General features: G+C 35.6%; 1 protein-coding gene across 2 annotated transcripts; it reads left to right on the top strand.

Annotated features, from left to right (window-relative positions):
• Positions 1–2178: 2178 nt before the first annotated feature.
• Positions 2179–21202, top strand: LOC112553328 (casein kinase II subunit alpha). 2 transcript variants are annotated; one of them, XM_025220461.1, is made up of 13 exons: positions 2179–2396; positions 2537–2734; positions 3499–3610; positions 7533–7634; positions 8462–8512; positions 9302–9361; positions 9570–9653; positions 13410–13520; positions 13896–13997; positions 14595–14695; positions 15104–15252; positions 15489–15575; positions 18255–21202. In XM_025220461.1, exons 2-13 carry the CDS (start codon positions 2640–2642, stop codon positions 18323–18325), a joined length of 1125 nt encoding a protein of 374 aa, XP_025076246.1. In that variant the 5' UTR covers positions 2179–2396; positions 2537–2639; the 3' UTR covers positions 18326–21202. The 2 variants fall into 2 exon arrangements, with proteins under 2 accessions (XP_025076246.1, XP_025076244.1); XM_025220459.1 differs by having other exon boundaries at positions 18314–21202.
• The last annotated feature ends 1386 nt before the right edge of the window (positions 21203–22588 follow it).

Here is a 22588-nt window from a genome sequence, read left to right on the forward strand (position 1 = left end):
TATATATATAATAATAACAAATGTAAAATTTGTAAAGCGCATACTCACACTCCTAAGGAGTATGCTCTTTGTGCTTAAGAACAAGAACGAAACATGGACACCATACGAGGGACAGGAAAACAAATACCATATGAACTATAAAAGAATAAACAACCATACTAAACTTACAATAAAATCAAATACAGGAAACACATACAAATAACAACAACAAGAGCTGACAACCATACACATATTGCAAAAGGGATGGTGTAAAAAAGTAGTAGCCTATTATGGGAAAGGTTGTTAGGAGTAATGTTTTCAGAAGAGGTGCGTTTTCAGTGCAAGTTTAAAGGATTAATTAGTGGGTAGGTGGCGGATATGGAAAGGAAGACAGTTCCATTGTTTCGCTGCATAATAACTAAAAATCCTATGGCCATATGTTGTTGTTCTGGTGACAGGAAGAGTAAGGAGACGATCATCAGACGAGGAGCGGAGTTGTCTTGCTGGAACGTAAGGGAAGAGCAGTTCAGAGAAATAATCAGGCAGGTGCAGCAAAGAAATTAAAACACAGCACGGACAGTTTGCACTGGATGCAAGAACGGATGGGAAGCCAGTGTAGAAAAAGAAGGAAAGGGGTGATGTGGTCCCGTTTCCTAGCTCTAACCACCAGACTTCATCAGTTCTATACTTTCTGGAGTTTATGAAGAAGGTATTCAGGGCAGTCAGCAAGCAAGGAGGTGCAGTAATCAAATCTGGATAAAACAAATGCACAGACAAGAGTGTTGGTAGCGAGCATTGACAGAATGTGATGGATGGCGCTGATCTTTCATAGTTCATAATAGGCAGACTGACAGAGAGCTGTAACTTGTTTAGCATGAGTCATGTCTGCAGTGACAATGAATCCCAGATTCCTGATGGAGAATACAAAGGAGATGTTGGTTTCGTCCACCTTGATGTGACTTGGTGGACAAATGAGTGAAGATGGATTCTTCTCGAACATAGGAGGGCATCTATTTTATCGTAATTCAGTTTAAGTTTGACACCATCCAGTCTTTGACCCTTCTTTATGTTTATTCAATTTTTTCTAATGCTTAATTAATTCATTTATTTAGTTAATTTCGTTCCCTGTAAAGGACGAGGGCTAAATGGAAAAAAGCGCTCAGCTGCTTATTTTACCCCTCGTAAATAAAGAATTGAATTGACTTCATTAACAGACTTCTATGGTGCTGGTAGCAGAGTGAGACTCAGCCGGTGGAGTGGAGCAGTACAGCTGCGTATTATCAGCATATGATTGATGATAAACCTTGTGAGATTGAATGCAAGATGAAAGTAGCTTCATATACAGAATAAACAAAACTGGGCTGAGTACTGAGCCTTAATGCCACAAGAAAGTGAAGCAGATCTATGAAAATGTATTAAGTCCTGTCTGTGAAACACATAAGTATATGTTGTTTTAATGCAAGGATTTATGAAACAAACGATAGAATCCTTCTTCATTGCTTAAAGCCTCATCTGAGTGATTTTTTTTTCAGATGATTGGGTTATCACTAGTTACATATTGTCATGAGAATAAAATACCTGTTTTCGTTCCAATTTTGTAATCATTAGTATTGCTCACTTGTGCACAGAATAAGGTACAATCTATTATATTGTGTTTGACCTGGTTTTAGGCTTGACAATATAAATATATTAATTCGTGTAGTTTTTACCTTTTGTGAATGTCTATACTTAAGGATTGCATCTCGAAAAGACATGAATATCGTCAGTTCCTTTCTCTACAGTGAATCACCATGGTATCAGATTGAAATCTGATGACGAATACCTTTTTTTTTTTTAAAGTCAAATTTTATAAACCAAGATTTTATTACGAAGGAATCGTACAAATTATACAATTTGGTTCATTTTCTTCTAAACGACAAGAACGGAACGCAAGTTACACCTAGGCTAAGGGCAGACAATCCGCATATTAGTTTCGGTCTATATATGTCGTCTGCTACAAGAAGGAGTGAAGGAAATGAGCTTGCATTAATCGAATATTTGAAAGTAAGTCACTCAATCATTCAAAATGAAATTCATCAGTAAAATTATTCGATCAGTCATAAGAAAGGATTATTCTTGTAAAGAAAAAAAGAGAGGAAAACTGTTTTGAGAGGGCTTCCGTTTTGTAAGGGACATAACTGGTCTAGGAAGTTGAAGGTTACTTAGCCTCGTTGCAACTTCGCGGGTGAACCACGGTCGCCATCTTGAGCTAGTTCCATGAATGCTAGAAATGCAACGGTATTGTCGGCAAGTCTAGAGATTAGTAATTGATGAGTATGAAAGGTAACAATTTCACAGTTGTTGCAAATGTAACAACAGCGGTAACATTGAAGCTGAGAACATTTGCCCTTTCCAGACAAAGAGGATTATAGCTGCAGGTGCGTACAATGTTGTAACACGCTGTTGAATTTTTCAGAACGTGTTCTTTACTCAGTCATTTTATGTGCTCGCTGACCAACGAATATGAATATCGTCTTGTTTAACCACATGAAGCAATAAAATTTCTGTTTGTTTTCAGAAAGGGGAACTTATAAATCGCAATATTTCGTCTTCTCAAACAAATCGGTGCTCTTGCCCGGACTCTAGGCACCAGACAGTTTGGTGACTTGAGACAATACACAATGCCTCTACCAAGTCGAGCTCGTGTGTATGCAGATATCAACACACACAAGCCCCGGGAATATTGGGACTACGAGTCTCATGTTGTAGAGTGGGGGTAAGTAGTAGGCTTTTAACCTGATTAGCAGCAAAAGTCATCTCAATATTAACAGTGATTTTTGAGTGAAAAATCTAACATGGCCCAAAGTCACTCAAATGTCTTCTGTTAGTGAATGTATGTACAATTTATTTGAACCTAGTATTTCTTGTGAAACTTACTAAGATCGACACAGCACATCGTAGAATAAACTTCCCGTATTCCACTTTGGGATAGTTTTGTCATATAGGAGGGTTGCAAGCAGTACTTAAACTGTGACATCTGCAGATGTTAATTATATAGCACTTTTCTGTTAAAAAAAAAATCCTTTTAATTCCATCTTTTACTTTAAAATAAGTGCTACAGTTCCATTTACAAGTGATTTCAATGATTTTTTGGTAACTTTTCTGTGCTGACTTTCTTGAACTGTGTCCTGCAAACTCAAAGATGATTTGGTTTGTATCTGGCATAATTGTCCATAACTGTACACCATTTGTTTTAAAACAAAAATAAATATTTTCCATATATTTTTATCAAAGTTCTTATTTAATAGTACGATTTCAAATAATGGATGCACTAGAGGTAGAATGTGTTATATTTTGATGGTGATAATTGGTGCAGTGTAACAAAAAAATTTGCAGACTACCAATTACATTTACAGTCCCCAAAAATTATTAATCAACGTAAGAAGTGTTGAAACAAAAATTCTATCATGATATGTTTGCTCAAATCTGCTTTAACTATTAAGATGTCCTAGAACAATAAAAATTTGTTTATTCTTTTAGAAATCAAGATGATTACCAGATTGTCAGAAAGCTTGGAAGAGGTAAATACAGTGAAGTCTTCGAAGCTATCAACATCACAAACAATGAAAAATGTGTTATAAAGATTTTAAAGGTAAGCTACAATTCTTGCTCACTGCATTAAAGGCGGAACTTTCCGTCGGACGGAAGAGAACAGTACCATGCAAGGGAAGGTAGGAGTACACGCAGTGCGGACTGCTAGCAGCCAGTCATCTCCAATTTCTACCCAGACAATAGGCAGGGTAGACATCACAGGTACTGCCAACTAGCCTGGCAATAAAATGTCTTCTACACCCAACCAGTACTTGCTTTAGGGTCTGAGAGCTGAGGTGAAACGACTTCTATCTCAACATACTGTCATGGTTAGAACTGAATGTATTCTCTACAAACAAACAAAACTAGAATATACAAAGGAGAGAAGAATGAACAGTGTAAATGACACAAATATAAAGACAACTGAGTTTTCAAAAAAAAATTTATTGCTCTTTTTTTTTTTTTTTTTTTTTTTTTTTGTCTCTTTCTAAATCTCTGATTTTTCTTTTCTCATAAGTGGGGATATCAATATTCGGCTTGTAGTCCATGCTTACATGTACGGTCTGTGTGCACATTCCACCAAAGTTTTAAGTGCAATGTGTGTGTAATCTAGTGTCCACACTGTAGTATTTATTTTCCAGTGCTATGTAATCTTTCTTTCTTACACTCTGAACCTGGAAAATGACAGTTGTGTCCATTTCATGAATTCAGTATCCTTTCTACTACACCATTTTCTTACCACACTCTGCACTTGTGTGGCAGCTACTCATCGTACACTGCTGAGAAGTAATCTGTAAATGCGCAATAAAATCCGAGGCTGGAAGGAAGAGGGGTATACACCGCTGTTAGTTTGGCTCTGGTGTGGTTTGTTTCATTTTGAACAGCCCAACAAAAACGAGTAAGAGAGGGAAAAAGAGCAACAGTAATAATAACAAAATACAGTTTGCAACTGAAATTCATTTAATTTATTTGCACAGTTTCAAACACCAACCCCCTTCATCTCGTGACTTACATAACATTACAAAGAATTCATCATTTCTTATTGGCAGGTGAAGCACAGGTATTCAAACAAAATTAGTGGCTGGAGGCACTGTCATACAGATTGATATATAACAAAGCAAAATCATCAGTATAACATTGGAAACACAAAATTTAACACTGCTACTGATCCTACAATTGATATCACAGAATAGCAAATATTTAAAGTGAACAAGACAAAAATCCGTTGAAATTACGAGTGGATCTTTGCAGTTTTAGACTGGAGCGAACATGTCCATAGGTACAAAAGATTTGTCAGTGTGGAGCTGTACCAAAGTTAGAACAATTTCAGTTGTGAAAGTGCAAACATTGATGGTAAATTATTATCTCATTTTTCAATGATGGTTGGATTATTATTATTTAAATTTATATTATTCATTTCCAAATCTTCATCAGAACTACTGTCTGTTTTAGTTAATGTGTTTTCTTCATGTTCGGGATCAAATTTGTATTGTTCAACGACAATCTCCAAATATCATTTACTAGTTTATACGTTTACTTTTTAAAAGTGGATTGTCCAAGTCGTCTCCAGTTGTGCTGAACACTTGTTTTTTGGGGTTTTTTTTTTGTAATTTAAAGTAGAATCTTCAAGAAGTCAACGATTGTAGATCAGTGGCAGCCGCTTTCTCAAAAATGTATCATTTACATGTCCCAAATTGGCATACTTAGCAAATTTTTTTATATTGAATAGGGATAACCCCTGATGTACCGCAAGGTACATTCTTTCATTTACAGAATAACTGACACCCAGCGGAGACTAGTTACAGAATACATACAATATTATGTCTGTTAGGACAACCAAAGAGGATCAGCACATGTCCACCCATTTTTGATATCTTCACTTGGAACGAAGGGGTGCACGAGACTGAATGTGCATGAATGTGATCTACAGTGTCCTTCACCTTGCCATACTCACCAACAGACATGGACCGTGGGACCGCTATTGTAGATTGTGAATGGGCTCTGTGTTACAGGTGTGAATTGTTGCCCATTTGTGAAGGTGTGAACATTTCACCAAAACGCAGATGTATTTTATGTCATTCACCAGGGGGGAATAAACTGTCGTCCCGTGTGAGTAAAGAAAGATATAAAGACAGATAGGCGAAAGCAACAAAAATAAAGTTTTAAAATTCCGTTGTCTTTGTGTTGTGTCTTTTCTGCTGTTCATCTTTTTCTCCCTTATTTTTCTCTATTTTATGGAGAATACATTCAATTGTCGGTCCTAACCCTGACAGTATGTTCAGTTGGAAACCGTTTCACTTCAGCTTTCTAAATGCCAGCAGCAAGGCTGAGAAAGACATTTTATTGCTAGGGTTATTGCCTGTGATCTCCACCCTGCCTCACGGTCAGGGTAGCAATTAGAGAAAACTGACCACTTGTAAAAGTCAGCACCGTGTGCTCCTACCTTCCCTCGCACAGGCAATACTATTTTTAAAAAACGTCCACAAGAAGTTCCGCCTGTAGTGAACATAAAAATATTCAGTAGAATGCATAATGTAGCTGATGAAGATAAGCAATTTATGAAAAATCATCCCTCAAAGGTAATGTAGACTCTTTTATTTGTTTTTGCATTCTTTCAACTTAAGGATTAATTGCAAATATGTGCAGCACAGCTGCACAACAGGCTTAAAACTCTTTGGCATATATTTTCAGATCAGTGTCAGGGATGTATACTTGAACATGTTTTACTTTTTAAAGCCAGTTTTGTACTAGGTGAATAGAAGCAAAAAATTGTAATTTAACAGTTAAACAAATTGAATATTAATTGAAATGAGCACATTCTGCCTTAAAACTAGTGCTACATGGGATCAAAGAGATCACTATATTTAAAACAAAATAGTTATCTCAAGTAAGGCAGTTTGCTGTTGTAAAATCAAATATAATATTGACAGTCTTAAACCAGTGGGAGTCTAAATGTTTTTGAATTGCTTTAAGGAACAGTATCTTGTTAACAAAATAAAGTTATTGAAATAACAAAATTAACTGAAAAAATTGAAATAATGTTGCTTAGTTTGTGACTACAGAAGCCAGTTTCTATACATAAAGTACACCTTTTGACTGTCATCTTGATTATTATAAAAGTCAACACAAAAGGTCAGTTTTGAGACTAGCTAGAAGCTGTTTTCAAAAACACAGTAAAATCTCTTTATTAAGACCTTCCCAGTTAAGACCCCCCCCCCCCTTTCTTAGTTGTGACCCAAAGATTTTTCACAGGCGTATTTTGCTATATAAATGTTATTTCTGTTATGCCTTTTGCTAAATAAACGTCATCTTCCCAAACCGTCTTATCTCGGTTTATGCTCAGTATTGAAGGTGCTAGATCCGCATGTGATATGCTGCTGACTTCTATAAGCTTACATGTATGACAATAATTAGACAAAACCATAAATTCACAAGACTCATTAGAATATCTATGCCAATACCAACATCAGTCAAAGCTGTGTAATTTCACTTAAATTTGTTAATGTCCACACCTAGTCCTGACCATTACTGATATTGGTGACAGAATTCAAAGGTTTAATTTTAGTCATTTGTCACAGGATTGTATGCTATTTCCAACATAGAATCAGGTGCATTAAGTTGCATGCGATCATGCCACTTAACAGATAATTAAATTTGCAAATGCTGTTCCACCCTTTCCTCCCAAAAAGGTTATAGAAGGAAAGTTATCTGACCACATTGAAGAAAAAAGAGTGGTGTTGATGTTCACAGACACATGTAAATATGGATTTGATAAGTTCTTAAAATCTGGTTTAGTGTAAAAGCCATTATCTTGTGTTCCATCACTAAAAAGCCTTGTTTTTAATGTTTTGGTCTTTTTCAGTTTTATGATTAACGGGACAGGTTTATAGAGATCATTCACAGCGTCAATATTTTTATAATTATACCATGGATCATATCCTTAGGTACACATATATCCTAACCTTTTTTCTGCTGTTGTACAGCCTGTCAAAAAGAAGAAAATCAAACGTGAAATCAAGATCTTGGAAAATCTCAGAGGTGGCACTAATGTCATCACACTTCTTGCAATTGTGAAGGACCCTGTGGTGAGCTCTGGACTCTTTTCTTGCTGTATTTTACTCATATTCAGTTAATGCAAACACTGTATGCTTTCTGCATTCAAGTTTATTTGTTTCAAATGTTTTGTCTTCTAACAGTCCTGTTTTGCATTATTTTGTTTAGTTGTGAACAACTAGAAAATCTAAAGCACAAAAGCATTGGCTTATAATTTTTTTGTCAGTAAATGAACAGACTTTGAATAGTTTAAGGCTTTTTTTCCTGTAATGGTATAATATTTTCCTGTGAAAATGTGGGGAGTATGCTGTTGAATACTATATGTTTTTAATCTGTGATCAGTTTTAATACTGATTTGATCCAAATTTTACTGAATTTTTGCCTGTATAAATAAACTTGCTATGTGTTGTGCAGCATTATGTTTCAGCAGTTTTGAAAACTTCTTACACTTCTACCTTGAGCATTACTCCTAACAAGTCCGCAGAATGCTACTACTTTTTTCATAACACCCCTTTCCACCCCCAAATTTTCAGTTACTTCCATTCTCATCTTCCTCTGGTGAATCATGAAATGTTTATTTCTAGAGTCCTCTTTGTATTCATTTTTATTATTCCTCAGTACTGTTGTTGATCCTTTCGTTCCTTTATATGTTGTTCATGCCTCATTCTTGTCTCAAGTAGTAAGAGCACGTTTCTTCCACATGTGAGCATGCACTGTACAAATCACGCTTTTATTATTATTGTAATTGTAATTTGCATCCTACAGATTATGTCTGGAAGCTAATATAAAAGGTGGGTGTTAACAGTATTTGACATGACTGTTATTGATAACTTTGGTATATTGATTTTTTTCTTTTCAGTCGCGAACGCCTGCTCTTATTTTTGAGCATGTCAACAACACAGATTTCAAGGTAAAGGCAACATGAATGTTTGCTTTGATTTGTAACTTGATATTTGTGGAAGACTTTAAAACGACAGCATTTTAAATGCAAATAATGTCATTATAAACTCTTTTAAGAATTTGTTGTCCCTGGAGACATTGGAACATCACTTTACAGAAAACAAAGCCTATAAAAGGAATAAACTTTTTATACCATAGATGCTTTTAACAAATTAAGCAAAAAGTTCTGTCAAGTACATTATTATAGATAAAAATGTGCATTATATATAGTTCGCCAGTTTTTAAGGGACTGGCTCAATTTCACTTTTTCTAGTTTTTAGCATTGTTTTTCAGGTTACCTATTGGGTGGTGATTTTATATTGTAATCTCTTTTAATTTTGTCTTTTAATTTATGTGGACATCTACCATAAAGGCATTTTTATAACTTTCTGTGGAATCCTTCACCTAAAATTTGCGACTCCCAGGATCCATGTAAAATGTGTTCTTCAGATTCTTGGAGAGTTTATAGACATTTGAAGAAATAAAGCTTATGAATAAAATAATTTTTAAAATATTCAGATTTTTGGACAGAACAATTTAGTATTAAGCACTGCTACAACATTAAAAATATATCTGGATGAATGTCACTGGAAAACATGCTTAAGTATATACTATAGGTCTTCAAAGAATTGTTTAAATAAATTTGCTCTTTTCTAGATTTTTCATTTGTCAGGTTTTTTTTTCCATTAATTGGCTTAATATTTTCTTAAACACTTTTATTTGTTAAAATTTTCTTAAAGTTTTTTTCATCCCCTTTCAGCAACTCTACCAGACCTTTACAGACTATGATATAAGATTTTATCTATATGAGCTGATGAAGGTAAGTTTTTTACAAAATAAATAAAAATCTATTATTTTAACTTCTTACTAATATTTCATTAAAACAGTTTTAAAATAGAAATAATGGACTGATGTGTATATTGCCTGTGAAAGATGTGTTTATTGTCATTGACTATTTGAGGATCATTAGCAGATGTAAAATTTGAGATTTATTTTAAGCATGTAACATTTGTTTTTTTTTTTTTCAGGCACTTGACTACTGCCACAGCATGGGTATCATGCACCGCGATGTCAAGCCTCACAATGTTATGATAGATCATGAAAACAAAAAGGTGTTGTGTTTTAAAGCATGAAATTTGAATTAATGCCATTGATCAGCAAAGAATTACTAAATGTTTATCTTGTAGATCACAAGACTGGTTTTAAAAAGAAATTACGTTTGTTTGTTGTTTTTTTTTGTTTTGTGTTTTGTTTTGTTTTTTTGTTGTTTTGTTTTGCTGTTTTTGTTTTTTGTGTGTGTTTTTTTTTTTTTTTTTTTTTTGCAATGAAGTGTCAAATTTAAATGTTAATTTCACATTGTGCAAGAACACCTCAACCGCTAACCCTAACCTGTTAAGATTTTTTTCTAACTGTTGAACAGTTTTTATAAGAAGCAGAAAACCCATCCACTGTCTTTCAAATGAACAGTAAAATACTGAAGCATGGTCAGAATTTATGAGAAAATAGTCTTTTTATTACCTAAAAGAGATATTTATTAACGATTTGTTTATTAATCATCACTGTCAAGCAGGGGTGGGCAAAGTTTTCTTTTTGCGGGCCTGTCTCAAAATTCTAAGCTATCTGGCAGGCGGGTAAAATTCCAAAACCCACGCCAGGTGACGACATTGTAAACCCTTGTGATAATGGAATGGACAACAAATACATAATGGCGTTCACTTACCAAAGTTATTGTGTAAAGTGAAGCTATTTGAATTTGCCCACAGTCAGACTTGAAAACTAGCCTTTGAAGGCATCCTCCCCAGATGCTCTCTAAGGATTATATTATCAGCCATGTTATTTATCTTTGCCGTTTGTGTTAGAATATTACAGACTGCCGATTTCTAACGCTGTTGTACTTGAATTTTTTGTTAAAAAGTGCATCATACATTTTGGCAGATGGACCAGCTCAAAGGAGATTGCTGGTGTCTGTTTAGTTAGGTACTACACGTTCCCTCCCTTTAACTTCCTAACCGATAGGTTGTGTAAAATTTTTGTAGTACTATATTAGACAATTTATTGTTACATTTACAAATTAAGTAGCAAGGGGATAAATATGAGCACCATATTTGATATACAGGGATGGGAGTTCTCCGTCCGGGGGACGGATTTCCGTCCTGAGACAAAATCTCAGGACGGAACTGGGACGGAAAGTAAAATTCAAAATTTTCACTGATTACGAAGGACCAGGGACTATGAATAAAAAAGCGAAAATTTCTCGTATCGTGAACGATACCATACGCTAGTGGTAATAGGCAGAGGCGGCGTTAGGAACACGCGGGGCCTGGGGCCGACCATCCGCGCGGGCCGGGTAATGGAGTACGTGTATCAATATTCCTATTGATATGATGCAGGAAGCACTGATTTATATCCAGTTAGATAGGCTGGATTAATTTCGCGAAATAACGCACGAATTTGGTGTTTTAATTGTTTGTAACCTTTCCCACCGTCTGTGACAGTAGCGGCGTTTTCTTAAAGCGAAATAATATGGTGACGACAACTGAATAAACTGCTTGTTGTTATTGTCGGGTTTAACGTGAAGACATGGGTTCAATAATTTGCTTCATTAGAACTTAGAAGCGTTTTCTGATCATCAATTTTTTTGTCACAACATGTTTAACACAGCTAGCAATAAGTCAGAAAGATGACCTCTAAGGCTATGGTGACCAGACGTTTCGGGAGCGAAAGCGGGACACGTGCCGATGATGGTGACGTCGCCGACAAAGAACGCCGATAAATAGGGGGAGGGGGGAATCTTTCCTCTGACTTTACCGAGTAGTGATGCTTTCAACGGCAGATCTGTCCACGCCACTACAGTATTCCATTTAAAATAGAAAACCGGTATTTAAAATTTAAATTAAAATATTCCTGCCTTATCTCCCGCTCAGCCAACTTTGCGGACGTGCAGGTGAGGCGCTGTATCAATTATCGTGCTAATAATGGTCCGGCACCTTCGTCATCTTGCGGGGCTGTTGCTCCCAAACCTTATTTCATAGACCGTGAATCTCCTTGTAAAGTTTCAGTCATTGCAAGATTGTGTCATACATTTTTTCACAAGGATTTCGTGAATTTTCGCTGTCAAAGTTGCACTTCACAATTAAAAGTCCTTTCAGTGTTTCCACCTTTAACTGTCTTTTCACTGGCGATGTTCGTATCGCCCCCGACATAAGTTTAGTCACTGATCCGTACTCAAAGAAAACGATTACTGGAAGCGAATAAAATGCCGGGCAGCTGGAACCTTTAATATTATGGGTGACATTGTTGAAAAAGACAGAACCAACCTTACACCTAAAAATGTTGAAGCCATTGGGTTTATTAAGTATGATTTAAGGGCCAGAGGACTGAGAGCCATACAGATGGTCCCCAGTGACCAAATGATAAAAAATGTGATTTCTGCACATGCATCATATACAGTGCATTTGGAAAGAGAGGCTCATCTTGCTAAAAAAAAACAAACAAAAAACAGGACACTGTTTGCCAGAATGCTGTCCAAAAAAGGAAGTTGGAGGACTGCATCAGCTTCCAGCCGACTAAGAAGCAGCAGTTACCTCATCCAGCAACTGAGCCATCAACACAGACAGCTAAGAGACCAACTGAAACCACACAGCCTGCCAACATAGTAACTGGACAAATTGACATTTTGACAAATACCCCTGAAAAGTCTGCTCCCAGAATGTCAGGGAGACTAATGCAAACATCAATCACTGGATTTAAAAAAAAAATAAGAAGTGTTAGGTTTTGGTGGGTATTGGATTTTTTACTTGATTTTATTTGCCTTATCAAAATTAAATGTAGATAAGACAAAAGAGATAGGCATAGACTTTAGGAAAATAAAATTTTGTTTTATTGTGTACCTGTTGAGACAGTTAACTCCTTCAGGTACGTAGGCTCTGTTTTTGATTGCAGGCTAAAATGGGATGTAAACATGATCAGCATGTGTACCTTCAATAGCTGAATAGTTTTTCAGTCAGCACAGCAACATTGAGCTGTTTTTATCAGTCATTCATTGAAAGTCTCTCACTTTTTTCCTTCATATGCTGGTTTTACAGTTTTCTGTCCATGATATGAACAGTTTGAACCATATTGTCCATATTTTTCTAAGGTAATTGGTGTTAAGCACAGAAATTTGGATTCCTTTTTATGATCAGCAAATTGTCAGAAAAGTTTACAGCATTTTGTCCATACCAGAACATGTCCTAGCAGGAGAATTTGTTATATTGCTTTCAGGCAGGCAAACATACTATGTCTATATGCAAAAGCAATAGGGACTTGAAATGGTTTACAACCTCTGCAGTCCACATGCTCAACCATAGATTATAGATTAATTGTCAGTTGTATGTGTGCATGGGTGTGTGATATAGGTGTACCTTAAGAATGTTTTATATGTAAGAATGCACGTTCTTATAATGCACCACTCGCCTAATATTGTAACTAGCAGTTTTTTTAAAACTTTTGTAACAGAACACACTTCCCAAGTTATAATTGCCCATTAGGGTTAATAAAGTTGGACATTTGTCATTGTTAACTACTAAAGACATTGTATGACATATGTGTGTTATGTATGTGAAAAACGTGAAACGCGTATGCAACCATGTGTCATATAACGTTATATGCATATGCTCTAGTACTGCATGGCTCTTGAAAAATCTTCAGTCCCAGGAAAATTTCTGGCTCCCACCCATGGATATATGAATATTTTTTAAATATGATTATGCCATGCAACCATTTTTTTTTTTTCAAAATCTACTTTAAGAAAAATATTTCTTGCGATCTTTGTAACATCCTTTTGTCATGATGAGAAGAAAATTGTAACTTATTCTGTGTTTATTTAGCTACGGTTGATTGACTGGGGACTGGCAGAGTTTTACCATCCAGGCATGGAATACAATGTAAGGGTGGCATCTCGTTATTTTAAAGGACCAGAACTTCTTTTGGATTACCAGGTACAGTTTGTTGAAGTAGGAATTTGCTTGCAGTTGCCTGCAAAAAGTAATCTAGCATGCAGTGTAAATATACATTTTGAATCACAAAGAAGTATTTTAGATCAAAGGTTACTGGTACATAAGTTTTTGAGTGTGGGTCATAATAAATATTTAAAAGACCAAGCGGCAGAGTGGGAGGAGTGAAACATAATTTAAGCAATTTAATTATTGAAATGATGACTATTTAAATTCACATAGCTTATCTAGATGCCAGAGTTTCAAGGACTGCTTCAGAAAACAATCTGCATTTTGTGGGGGGGGGGGGGTTTTTTTTTTTCTTTAACCTTATATCCTTTTACTGAACAATTACAGTGACTATGATTTATCTTTGTATAGATGTATGACTATTCCCTAGACATGTGGAGTCTAGGATGCATGTTTGCCAGTATGATCTTCAGAAAAGAGCCCTTTTTTCATGGGCATGACAACTACGATCAGGTGAGTAGTGTTAGAATAGGTAGACATGTGGGGAGAATGAGGTAGCAGATAGTATTTGTTAATATTTGCTTTCAGCCATTCTGTTGTAATGGTACAAATTCTTTGTTAGTCCATATTATTTAACGTTGCATCAGCTATTTTTAAATATATATGCTAGTGATTTGGAAGGAATTGTTTTAAAAAGCTCATTTTTATTAACATAAAGCAATTTTTTTAACTTCATAAAGATTAGGAACAACGTTAAATAACAATTTTGTAAATATATTTCTTAAATTGAACTAGTTTAATTGAAGACATTTTTAAAAAAAAAACTTTTTGGTTAGACATAGGTCCACATTCCAGCAAGTTTTTTTATATATATATTGGGTTAATGGCAATAGCACGTAACAGGTGAAAAGGACAAGTTAATCTTTTAGATTAAACAGTTTGCTTGCAGTATTTCTTATTTAATGTGACTTGTTTTTTAATGTGTGCACAAAATTGTTGGTAAAAAGTTGATTAGGTATTTATGATGACATGTTTCTTTCGCTGTTTGCTGGAGAATTGACCCATACGTTATTATTTACATTTCTTTTTGTGGACTACAATTGTTTCCAGCTGGTACGGATAGCTAAAGTTTTAGGAACAGATGACCTTTATGGTTACATTGAGAAGTACCAGATAGATTTAGACCCACGGTTTAACGACATACTTGGAAGGTATGTTTACTTTGTTTTTAAATGCCATTACATTTCTTTAAGTGTTGACTTTTTAAAAAATATATATATATAGAAGCTGTGACCTAATGTTCAGATATTCTCTGTGGTAGTTCAGAATGTAGAATTGTGAGCATATTAATTTGAAGGCATAGATGCAAGTGGTAAGCAAAGTGCACATTCCCCAAAAAGTGTATAGAAGAATTTAGTTTGGAAAAAATGGTGATACCATTTTTATTTTTTTTCATACTGTTAGAGAAGCGAATGGTGTGTGAACCAGGTTGTTTTTAGCACGGCCAGTGTGAAGGAAGTTTTTGTTTTTAAACTAATCTGTAAATAGTACCATATATTAACAGTTAATTTTGTGCTGACTGTAATTCATATGAAGATGATTCTGCTGTTAATGACCAGGCATTCACGGAAACGATGGGAAAGGTTTGTGCACAGTGAAAACCAGCATCTTGTCAGTCCTGAAGCCCTGGATTTCTTAGACAAGCTTTTGCGCTATGACCACAATGAGCGTCTTACTGCTCGTGAAGCCATGGAACACCCATACTTTTGTAAGGCTGATTTATATGTCTTCTCTTGCAAACCTCTCTCTCAGTGTTAAAATAGCATTAAAACTCTTAAACATTGGCTAGGCAAAACATACTTAAACTCATGAAAACAACCAATGTGCAGTGTCAGATTAATTTTTTTCTTTTTCATCAACTGTTGGTTCATCTTTGTTTTTATCCGAGTACAGAATATTTTATTTTTTTTTTTGCTGAGATTTATTTTCTGCATACCTTTTCAGACCCAATTGTGAAGGAGCAGGGACGCATGTCCACTATGTCTGGACACACTTCTCCCACACCTGTCACCAATACTGGACAGATTGGAGGTAGACAAAACTCACCTTTGACTCTCAACTCATACTTAGAGCACGTGTAACTGGCCTCAAAAATATGGCACTCATTTAACAGTTAGATATTTTCCTTGATGTGGGACTGTCTAAGACATTTATGAAACAATATTGATGCAAAAGGGGATTGTGTAAAAAAAAAAAGCGTTAAGTTTGAAACAAAAGCTAATATTTTTTTATTATTCAAGGCACCTGTACATCATATTTTAAGGGGATTGTATGCCACAACCTGGTAAAAACACATTGTTGATAAAGAAAGAACCTTACACATTTATATCAAGCATTTATGAACAGGGTTTCAAAGAATTTGATTTGTCATGGAGCAAAAACATTCAAGGGCTGGTACTGAAGTAATGCCTCCTAATATATGTAACATAGACAAAAGGAATAGAAAAGCTGTGATGATGATGTGATATGTCGGTTCTGTGAGGACTGGTAGGGCATTGAATTTCTTGTTACTAAATGATAGGTCTTATTTTATTGAAGCCTAAATGTCTTAAAATACCAAATTTTATTAATACATAAAGTAATGAAAAAAAAATGTTATGCTAGAGAGCTTTGTCTAACTATGTGTTGCTGCTCTGTGAAGAATTACACAGTATTTAAGATTGTTAAAGGTGACTTTCAAATTTTACTCATAATTTAAATTTCATTCCTTGAAAAAGTGTTTTTGGTCTGAAAAGGCAGTATCTGCATACTCGTATACTTTTCATTGTTTGTACTACATCAGAGGACAGTATGCATATGTAAATAATGTGAATTGACCTGGTACAATTTTCCACTTGAATATCAGTTTAAGAAGGCTTCACTATCTATCCATTTTGTATAATCTGCTGTCGCCATCTTTGTACCTTAAAAGATGGGCTGCAGGGATAAATCCACGATCAGATACATAACTGTGACATTACTACTAAATAATGGGGGTGTTTTATGTCAACTTTATAATAAATGATGCCTACACAAAAAGGTAGTGGGAATATCTCTCATAGATGTTAGGAGGCACTACTCTGCAGCTGACCCTTGTTTATTTTATGTTAAGTTTTAATTTATTCCATAAAAATCGAGTTACCTGAAGCTTAAAAGATGCATTTGGTGCAATGGGAACATGCTAGAGAGGAATCTCCAAAGCCATTGAAATGCATTTTATGAAAAGAAAGTTTCAATGGCCACCTCTAAACTTACTACTTTTCTTCCCCTCTTCGACTTTTTAAAAAATCATGAAACAGAAACATTGCTGGGAAAAAAAAAGGGAGTAGCTTTCAAAATTGACTCATTCCTGATGATCATTTTGTTCAGCCACATATGAGGACATCAGATCATCTATTCATCACTGTAGCTTTCATTACTCAGCTTTTAGCTCAGTGGATTTGACCCTAATTGTCATAAAACAAACATACACAATGTGAAGGCACTTTTGGACTTAAGCCCAGTGACACTTTATGGCATATTAATGATTACCATTAATATATGGAAAGGCAAGTCTTGTTGCTGGATTTTTGATACTTGTTACTCAGCTGAAGTATGTTGGCTGAGATAAATGTTTTGCCATGTGAACAGTGTATAAAAAATGCCAGTTGCTGAACCCATTAAGTTTGAAGTGGGTGTGGAAGGAAGATGAATGAATGGGAGGTAGGCTCGTGTGCAGTATTATTGAATTAGTGTTTTCTTCATTTAGAGGGACTCGATTTATGTGAAAGCGGTATCTGAATTTTGGTTTGTGTAAGAAAATGCTTGTTTTGATTCCTGACTTTATGAATTTGAAGTATGTAATAGTGGGATCAGGCGCACAAGAGATCCAAATGGAGGGAACAGCAGCTTTGAATAAATTAATTAAAAGATGCCAGTTTAGAAATAGCCATGTGCAGATTCATCATTTAAGTAGAGCTTAAGGTTATCCATGCATGTCAGAAATAAAGCTGTTTTTCACACTTCTTAATCTTTGGGGATTATCAATTGAAAACGTCTGTACAAGAAATTTTACTAAACATTAACTTGGTTGGTGAAGGTGAAGTACTGAGGAGGAGAGGACTGTGTAGATGTTAGTCAGCTTAATTTGAAATTGTACGCGTTATTTTTTTGTCTTATTCCACCACTGCATGGATCTTGACCTTTTTCCTTTGAGTTGAGAGATCCTTAGTAGTAATGCACGCATGGATGGCCTAGCAGTTGACTTTCTTTATGTAGCTTTATTTGTGCGCTTTGGCAGCTTTATCATTTTTTTTAAAAGAGCTAGTTGCAATGAGTACTTTTCCTTAGTATGATTTATATGTAATGTGTATTTACTGATACAACTATAAAACAGGTACCTTTAACAAGCATTTAATTCACAAAACAAAAAACATTTTTAATTGCTTTTAGCAGGAAACACATGTTTTGACTAAACATTTCTTTAAAAGATAAATTCTTTATTTTTCAGATCAAATTTTATAAGACTTCTAGATAAACAGCACATTTTCTGTGTAGTGCACTCTCAGCATTGCTAACATGAGTAATGTTAAATATTTCGAGCAAGTAGATATTGGCTGATATCCATTAGAGACAAAGTATTTGTGCATTCGCAATCCTGCATTGCTTTAATGCTTCGCTTTTTTGCTGCATTGCTTTTTAACAGCTCAGTTGATGGCCTTGAATGAATAAATGGTGTGGTATGTGTGGCAGTGCTAATGCAAGAGCTTTTGGCCTCATCTGACGCCTTGCCTGTGGTCTGCTGCGTGCAGGTTCTGCCGTGAGCAATGCGGTGGGTGTGTCAGGCTCGCCTATATTGGCAGCCAACCTGTCACCTCTGCCGAACAATGCAGCTGCGGCTCAGACCTAAAAGCACTGCCTGCCTGCCTGCAGCTTGACACCGCTGCCTTGCACCCTTGTGCAGCTGTGGCAGGCCTCTTCCCATCCTCAGTGGACTGACTCTTCATACAAACACCGCCTCCCTTTGGCTGCATTCTGTGGGACCTTGTGGGTTCTGTGCAAATGTAGCTCAGTGAAGAACTCTCTAGTGAGAGATAGTGTGAGAAGTTAGTGAGCCTGTGGTTCCAGAAGGGGGAAAAAGAGTGCAGCGAGAAAAGAGAGAAAGGAAAGACAAACTGCACTGGCAACTAAATTGGCAATGGATGTTGGCGTACTTCCATCTACTCCCATGTATTTACGACTGAGTGTGGTCTTTGTTGCTACTTCATAGTTTGGTCACTGAATGCACACAATTGTACGAAAGATTTCAAAGATCTAACAGACCAGGTGTTTGGGGAATTTTAAAATTTATATATACATATATATAATTTGAGTGTGTGTTAAAGCCATTTGGGATGGTTGCAGATTCCCCCCCCCCTTCTTCTTACCTCCCCCCCCCTTTTTTTTTTCCTCTCTCTCTTAGGTGTAGAAAAGAAAAACTTCACTACCTCCTATGCATCAGCTAAAAGAAACCATATTAAGTTGTTAAACTGAGTATCAACTGTTGGTTGCAGCAAAAACTTCTTGCACAGCATTCACAGCTTTTGCTTCTGTAATTAATTTTTCTGTTTATAGGTAGTGTTAACTGCAACTAGAAAATTTATTTCGGAAAGCTGTTAACATGTTTGAATCTAATTCATGATGAGTCAGGACTACCTAGTTTTAGAAAGGATTATTTTCCTTTAGAATTTACTCTCTGAAAGTTTTATTACCTTTATTGTGTGGTCATAAAGTCCTGTTTGAAACAAACATAAAAATAATTTATCAGTTCTTCTGTTTGGCTTTCTAGCGTTAACTTTGCAAAGCAGACCATGACTAACACTAACCAGGCGCTCCACAATTTTGTAAATCTCCATTTTTAACATAAAGAAAAGTAAAAGACTCTACAATTCAAGTCCCTTATGTTGTGGAATATTTTTTGTTCTAATGATGTCATGCTTTATGATAAGATAAAAAAAATAAACGGAGGAAATAGCTTTCTTGAAAGCAGGTGTACTTGCTTTTACTATATGTGTATACACACATGATCCATCTAATAACAATTTCCATAGAACTTTCCTAGTTTTATGGGGTTTCCACTTGCTCCAGGAGTGCAGTGAGTGGATGTTAAAACTTTTTATGAATATATTTGCTACCCCCATACATTGTTATGCCCAACCAAAATATTTCATGCCAGTTTGATTAAACTAATACAGATTCATAGCTAATTGTAGATGAGGTTAACATGAGTTTATGACCACTGTCGCAAGGTCGTTGCTTATAATTCTTTTTTAATCTATTTACTTCATCCACTTATAAAATCAAAAAATATTTTGTAGTTGGTTATAGTAGTGGTTACAGTTTGATGCTGTGGTTTTCTTTACAGTAAACACATCGCATCAACAGCAAATTAGATGTATTTTACTACATCGAGCTTTGGTTTGGTTCATTTTTGTTTTGCTTATGAATTGGGATGGGTCTGTTTAAACATGTTTTCGGGGTATGCTGCATGTAGGAAAAAAGAAATGAACATTTTATCATGTGGTTTACAGCTTTGAATAATGCGAGGAAGTGTGAAATAGAACAGGACTTAATATATTAAAAAAAAAAATTAAGATTTGTTTACCTTCTCCCTCAAAAGGCCTCGTATACCAGTGATTTTTTTCAGTTGGGTTTGTGCAGTCAGTTTCAGGTAAAAGTAAAGCCATGCCCAGCCTAATACACAAAGTAAAAATGAGATGAAGTATATAATCATTTTGTTGATGCCAGGTCAATTTTTTTTAAAACCAGTTCTAGGAATTGCTGGATGATAACAAGATTTTGAGGTGGTATATTGGGATCAACTATTCACTTTTGTGGCTTGATGCTGTTGAAAAATTAAAAACTTTGCTTTTGCTCTTGTATGTTCAGGTCATATTTGTAATCGGTATGAATACACTGTTGAGGTTGGTTCCCTTCCCTCGTTGTATAGGTTATACTGTGGTCTTCAGTTTAAACTGGTGGCATTCAAGTTCACATGTATGAAAATTAGCACCTTTCCTTTTTGGAATTGTATAAATTGTTTTTCAAAACTTTCCCATGGATGAGAGCAAACCAAACATGGTTGTGCAGTCTGTCCTTTAAGAGTGAAAAGTGTAGAAACTGCAGGCAGATGTGTGCTACCTCAATGTGTGGAAATTTGGTATATTAGTCTCTTAAGGGGGGGTGGGGAGGCTGGTGGAAGCCTCAAATACTTAAATCTGCATTGGACATTGCTTCTAGATAACTGCATGTTCTGGTTAATATAGTTGTGGAGGTTGTGCTATCACTTTGTGTTTCTCTTATAATTGACAAAATATCAAAATGAAACAGAAAGCTTATAGAGCATTTTTGCAACCTTTTTTTCATAACCTTCTCTGGCTTGAAACTAAGTGGTGTTAACAGCAAATGATGCATGGACTCCAGCTCATGTGCATGCACACACACATTCTTTGAAAAGGGCTGTAGTTTCGAGGTCTGCAGAAAAAGCAGGCTGGACACTAGCATTGGCAGTATGTGGAAACAGAACTTGTCATATTTGATGTGAAGAAAGAAATAAAAATAGTGGCAACAGAGCTTTCTTAGCATAAAGGGAACATTACATATCATATATAGCTAGCTGGCATGTTCACCATATTTGTGGCAAATTAAAAAGGGTCATTGCTTAAGATGTGTCATTTTTGAAACTGATAACACCCTCCAGTTCAAAACAACAGTGTTTCTGTTTCCTTTTAGAGTCCCTTTTCCCTACCCCACCCCTACTGAAAACTGACAAATTTATCCCATTTTGTGAAGCCCAAGAAAAGAACATGTCTGCATCAATCAGGTACTTCTGATTGAAAATTATAGTTTTACATTTTGCAAGAGATTTTCTTCGGTGTTACTGTGCCATAGGTATGGCCTTGTCATGCATCCTGTGGTAGTGGTTTTGAGCTGCCACGTTTTTTTCTCTGTGTGATTGACAGTTTAAATGGTCAGCTTGAAAGTGAGTGTTTTGAAAATTCAGAGAAACCTGTTGTGAAACAGTTAGAAAACCTGAAATAATGCACAGCATTTGGTTTTGTATCTTGCCTTTTACTTCAGTTCTCCAAATTTGCATCTGTGGGAGACTTTCATACACACTACTTGAATTTACAATGTTTCGCTTTATTTATTTTTGTTTTTGGTTTTTTTTTTTTTTTTTGTCTTCTCTCTTAGAAAACGTGCAACATTGAACACATCCATAGTGAACTTTATGGAAGAGAGGTTGATTATTGACGGAATTGTCACGCTGCTTACAGGCATTGCTGATTTAGAAAGGCTGAGTGTGCCTCTCAGTTTTAACAAATGTTCATGACGAGTAAACCTCCCCATTCCTTATTAGTAACAGTTTTGCAAGTGCAGGTCTCTTTCCCCAATTTTTCTTTATGCCTTCTGCAGATATTTGAGAGAAGTGTATGTATGCATAAAACATCCCAGTTTTGGTTGGTTTGTCATATTTCAACAAAATCCCTTCAGACTTAATTACGTGAACACTGGCAAGCTGGTCATCACATTTGCTAAGAATTACATGTTTTGCAATGCAGATATGTTTATGTCCTCTCCCCCTGCCCACCAAACCCGCCTCATCTCTCCCCCCACCCCACTTTCTCTCATTCTCGAGTCTCTCAGAATTCTGTGTGATTTTTCAGTAAGGCAAACTTTAATTTTGAAAAATAAAATCAGTTGATGTAAGTTAAATGCAGGTCTTTGGGTTGTGTGTAGTAAAAAAAAAAATGTTATAAACAGACTTTGTTTAATAATGTATACATTATAGCTATATATTGTTGAATAAGGAAGTTGCTTGTACTTTCTATCAAATCACTTGTGAAAGGCAGATAATGAGATTTAAATTGGAGAAAATAGAAAATTAACATAGTGGACACAAGATTTACTGCAAAATTATGATTACTGTAAACATACAGTGACTAAAGGTGGCATAACCATTTTTAATCCCATGCAGGGCCCAGTGTATTTAAGCATCTTTAAATGCATTACAGGTATAATTTTGCTATCTTGCTACATTTCCTCTT

Source organism: Pomacea canaliculata, linkage group LG12 (assembly GCF_003073045.1).
Source record: "Pomacea canaliculata isolate SZHN2017 linkage group LG12, ASM307304v1, whole genome shotgun sequence".
In the NCBI taxonomy this organism is placed as follows: Eukaryota; Metazoa; Mollusca; class Gastropoda; order Architaenioglossa; family Ampullariidae; genus Pomacea; species Pomacea canaliculata.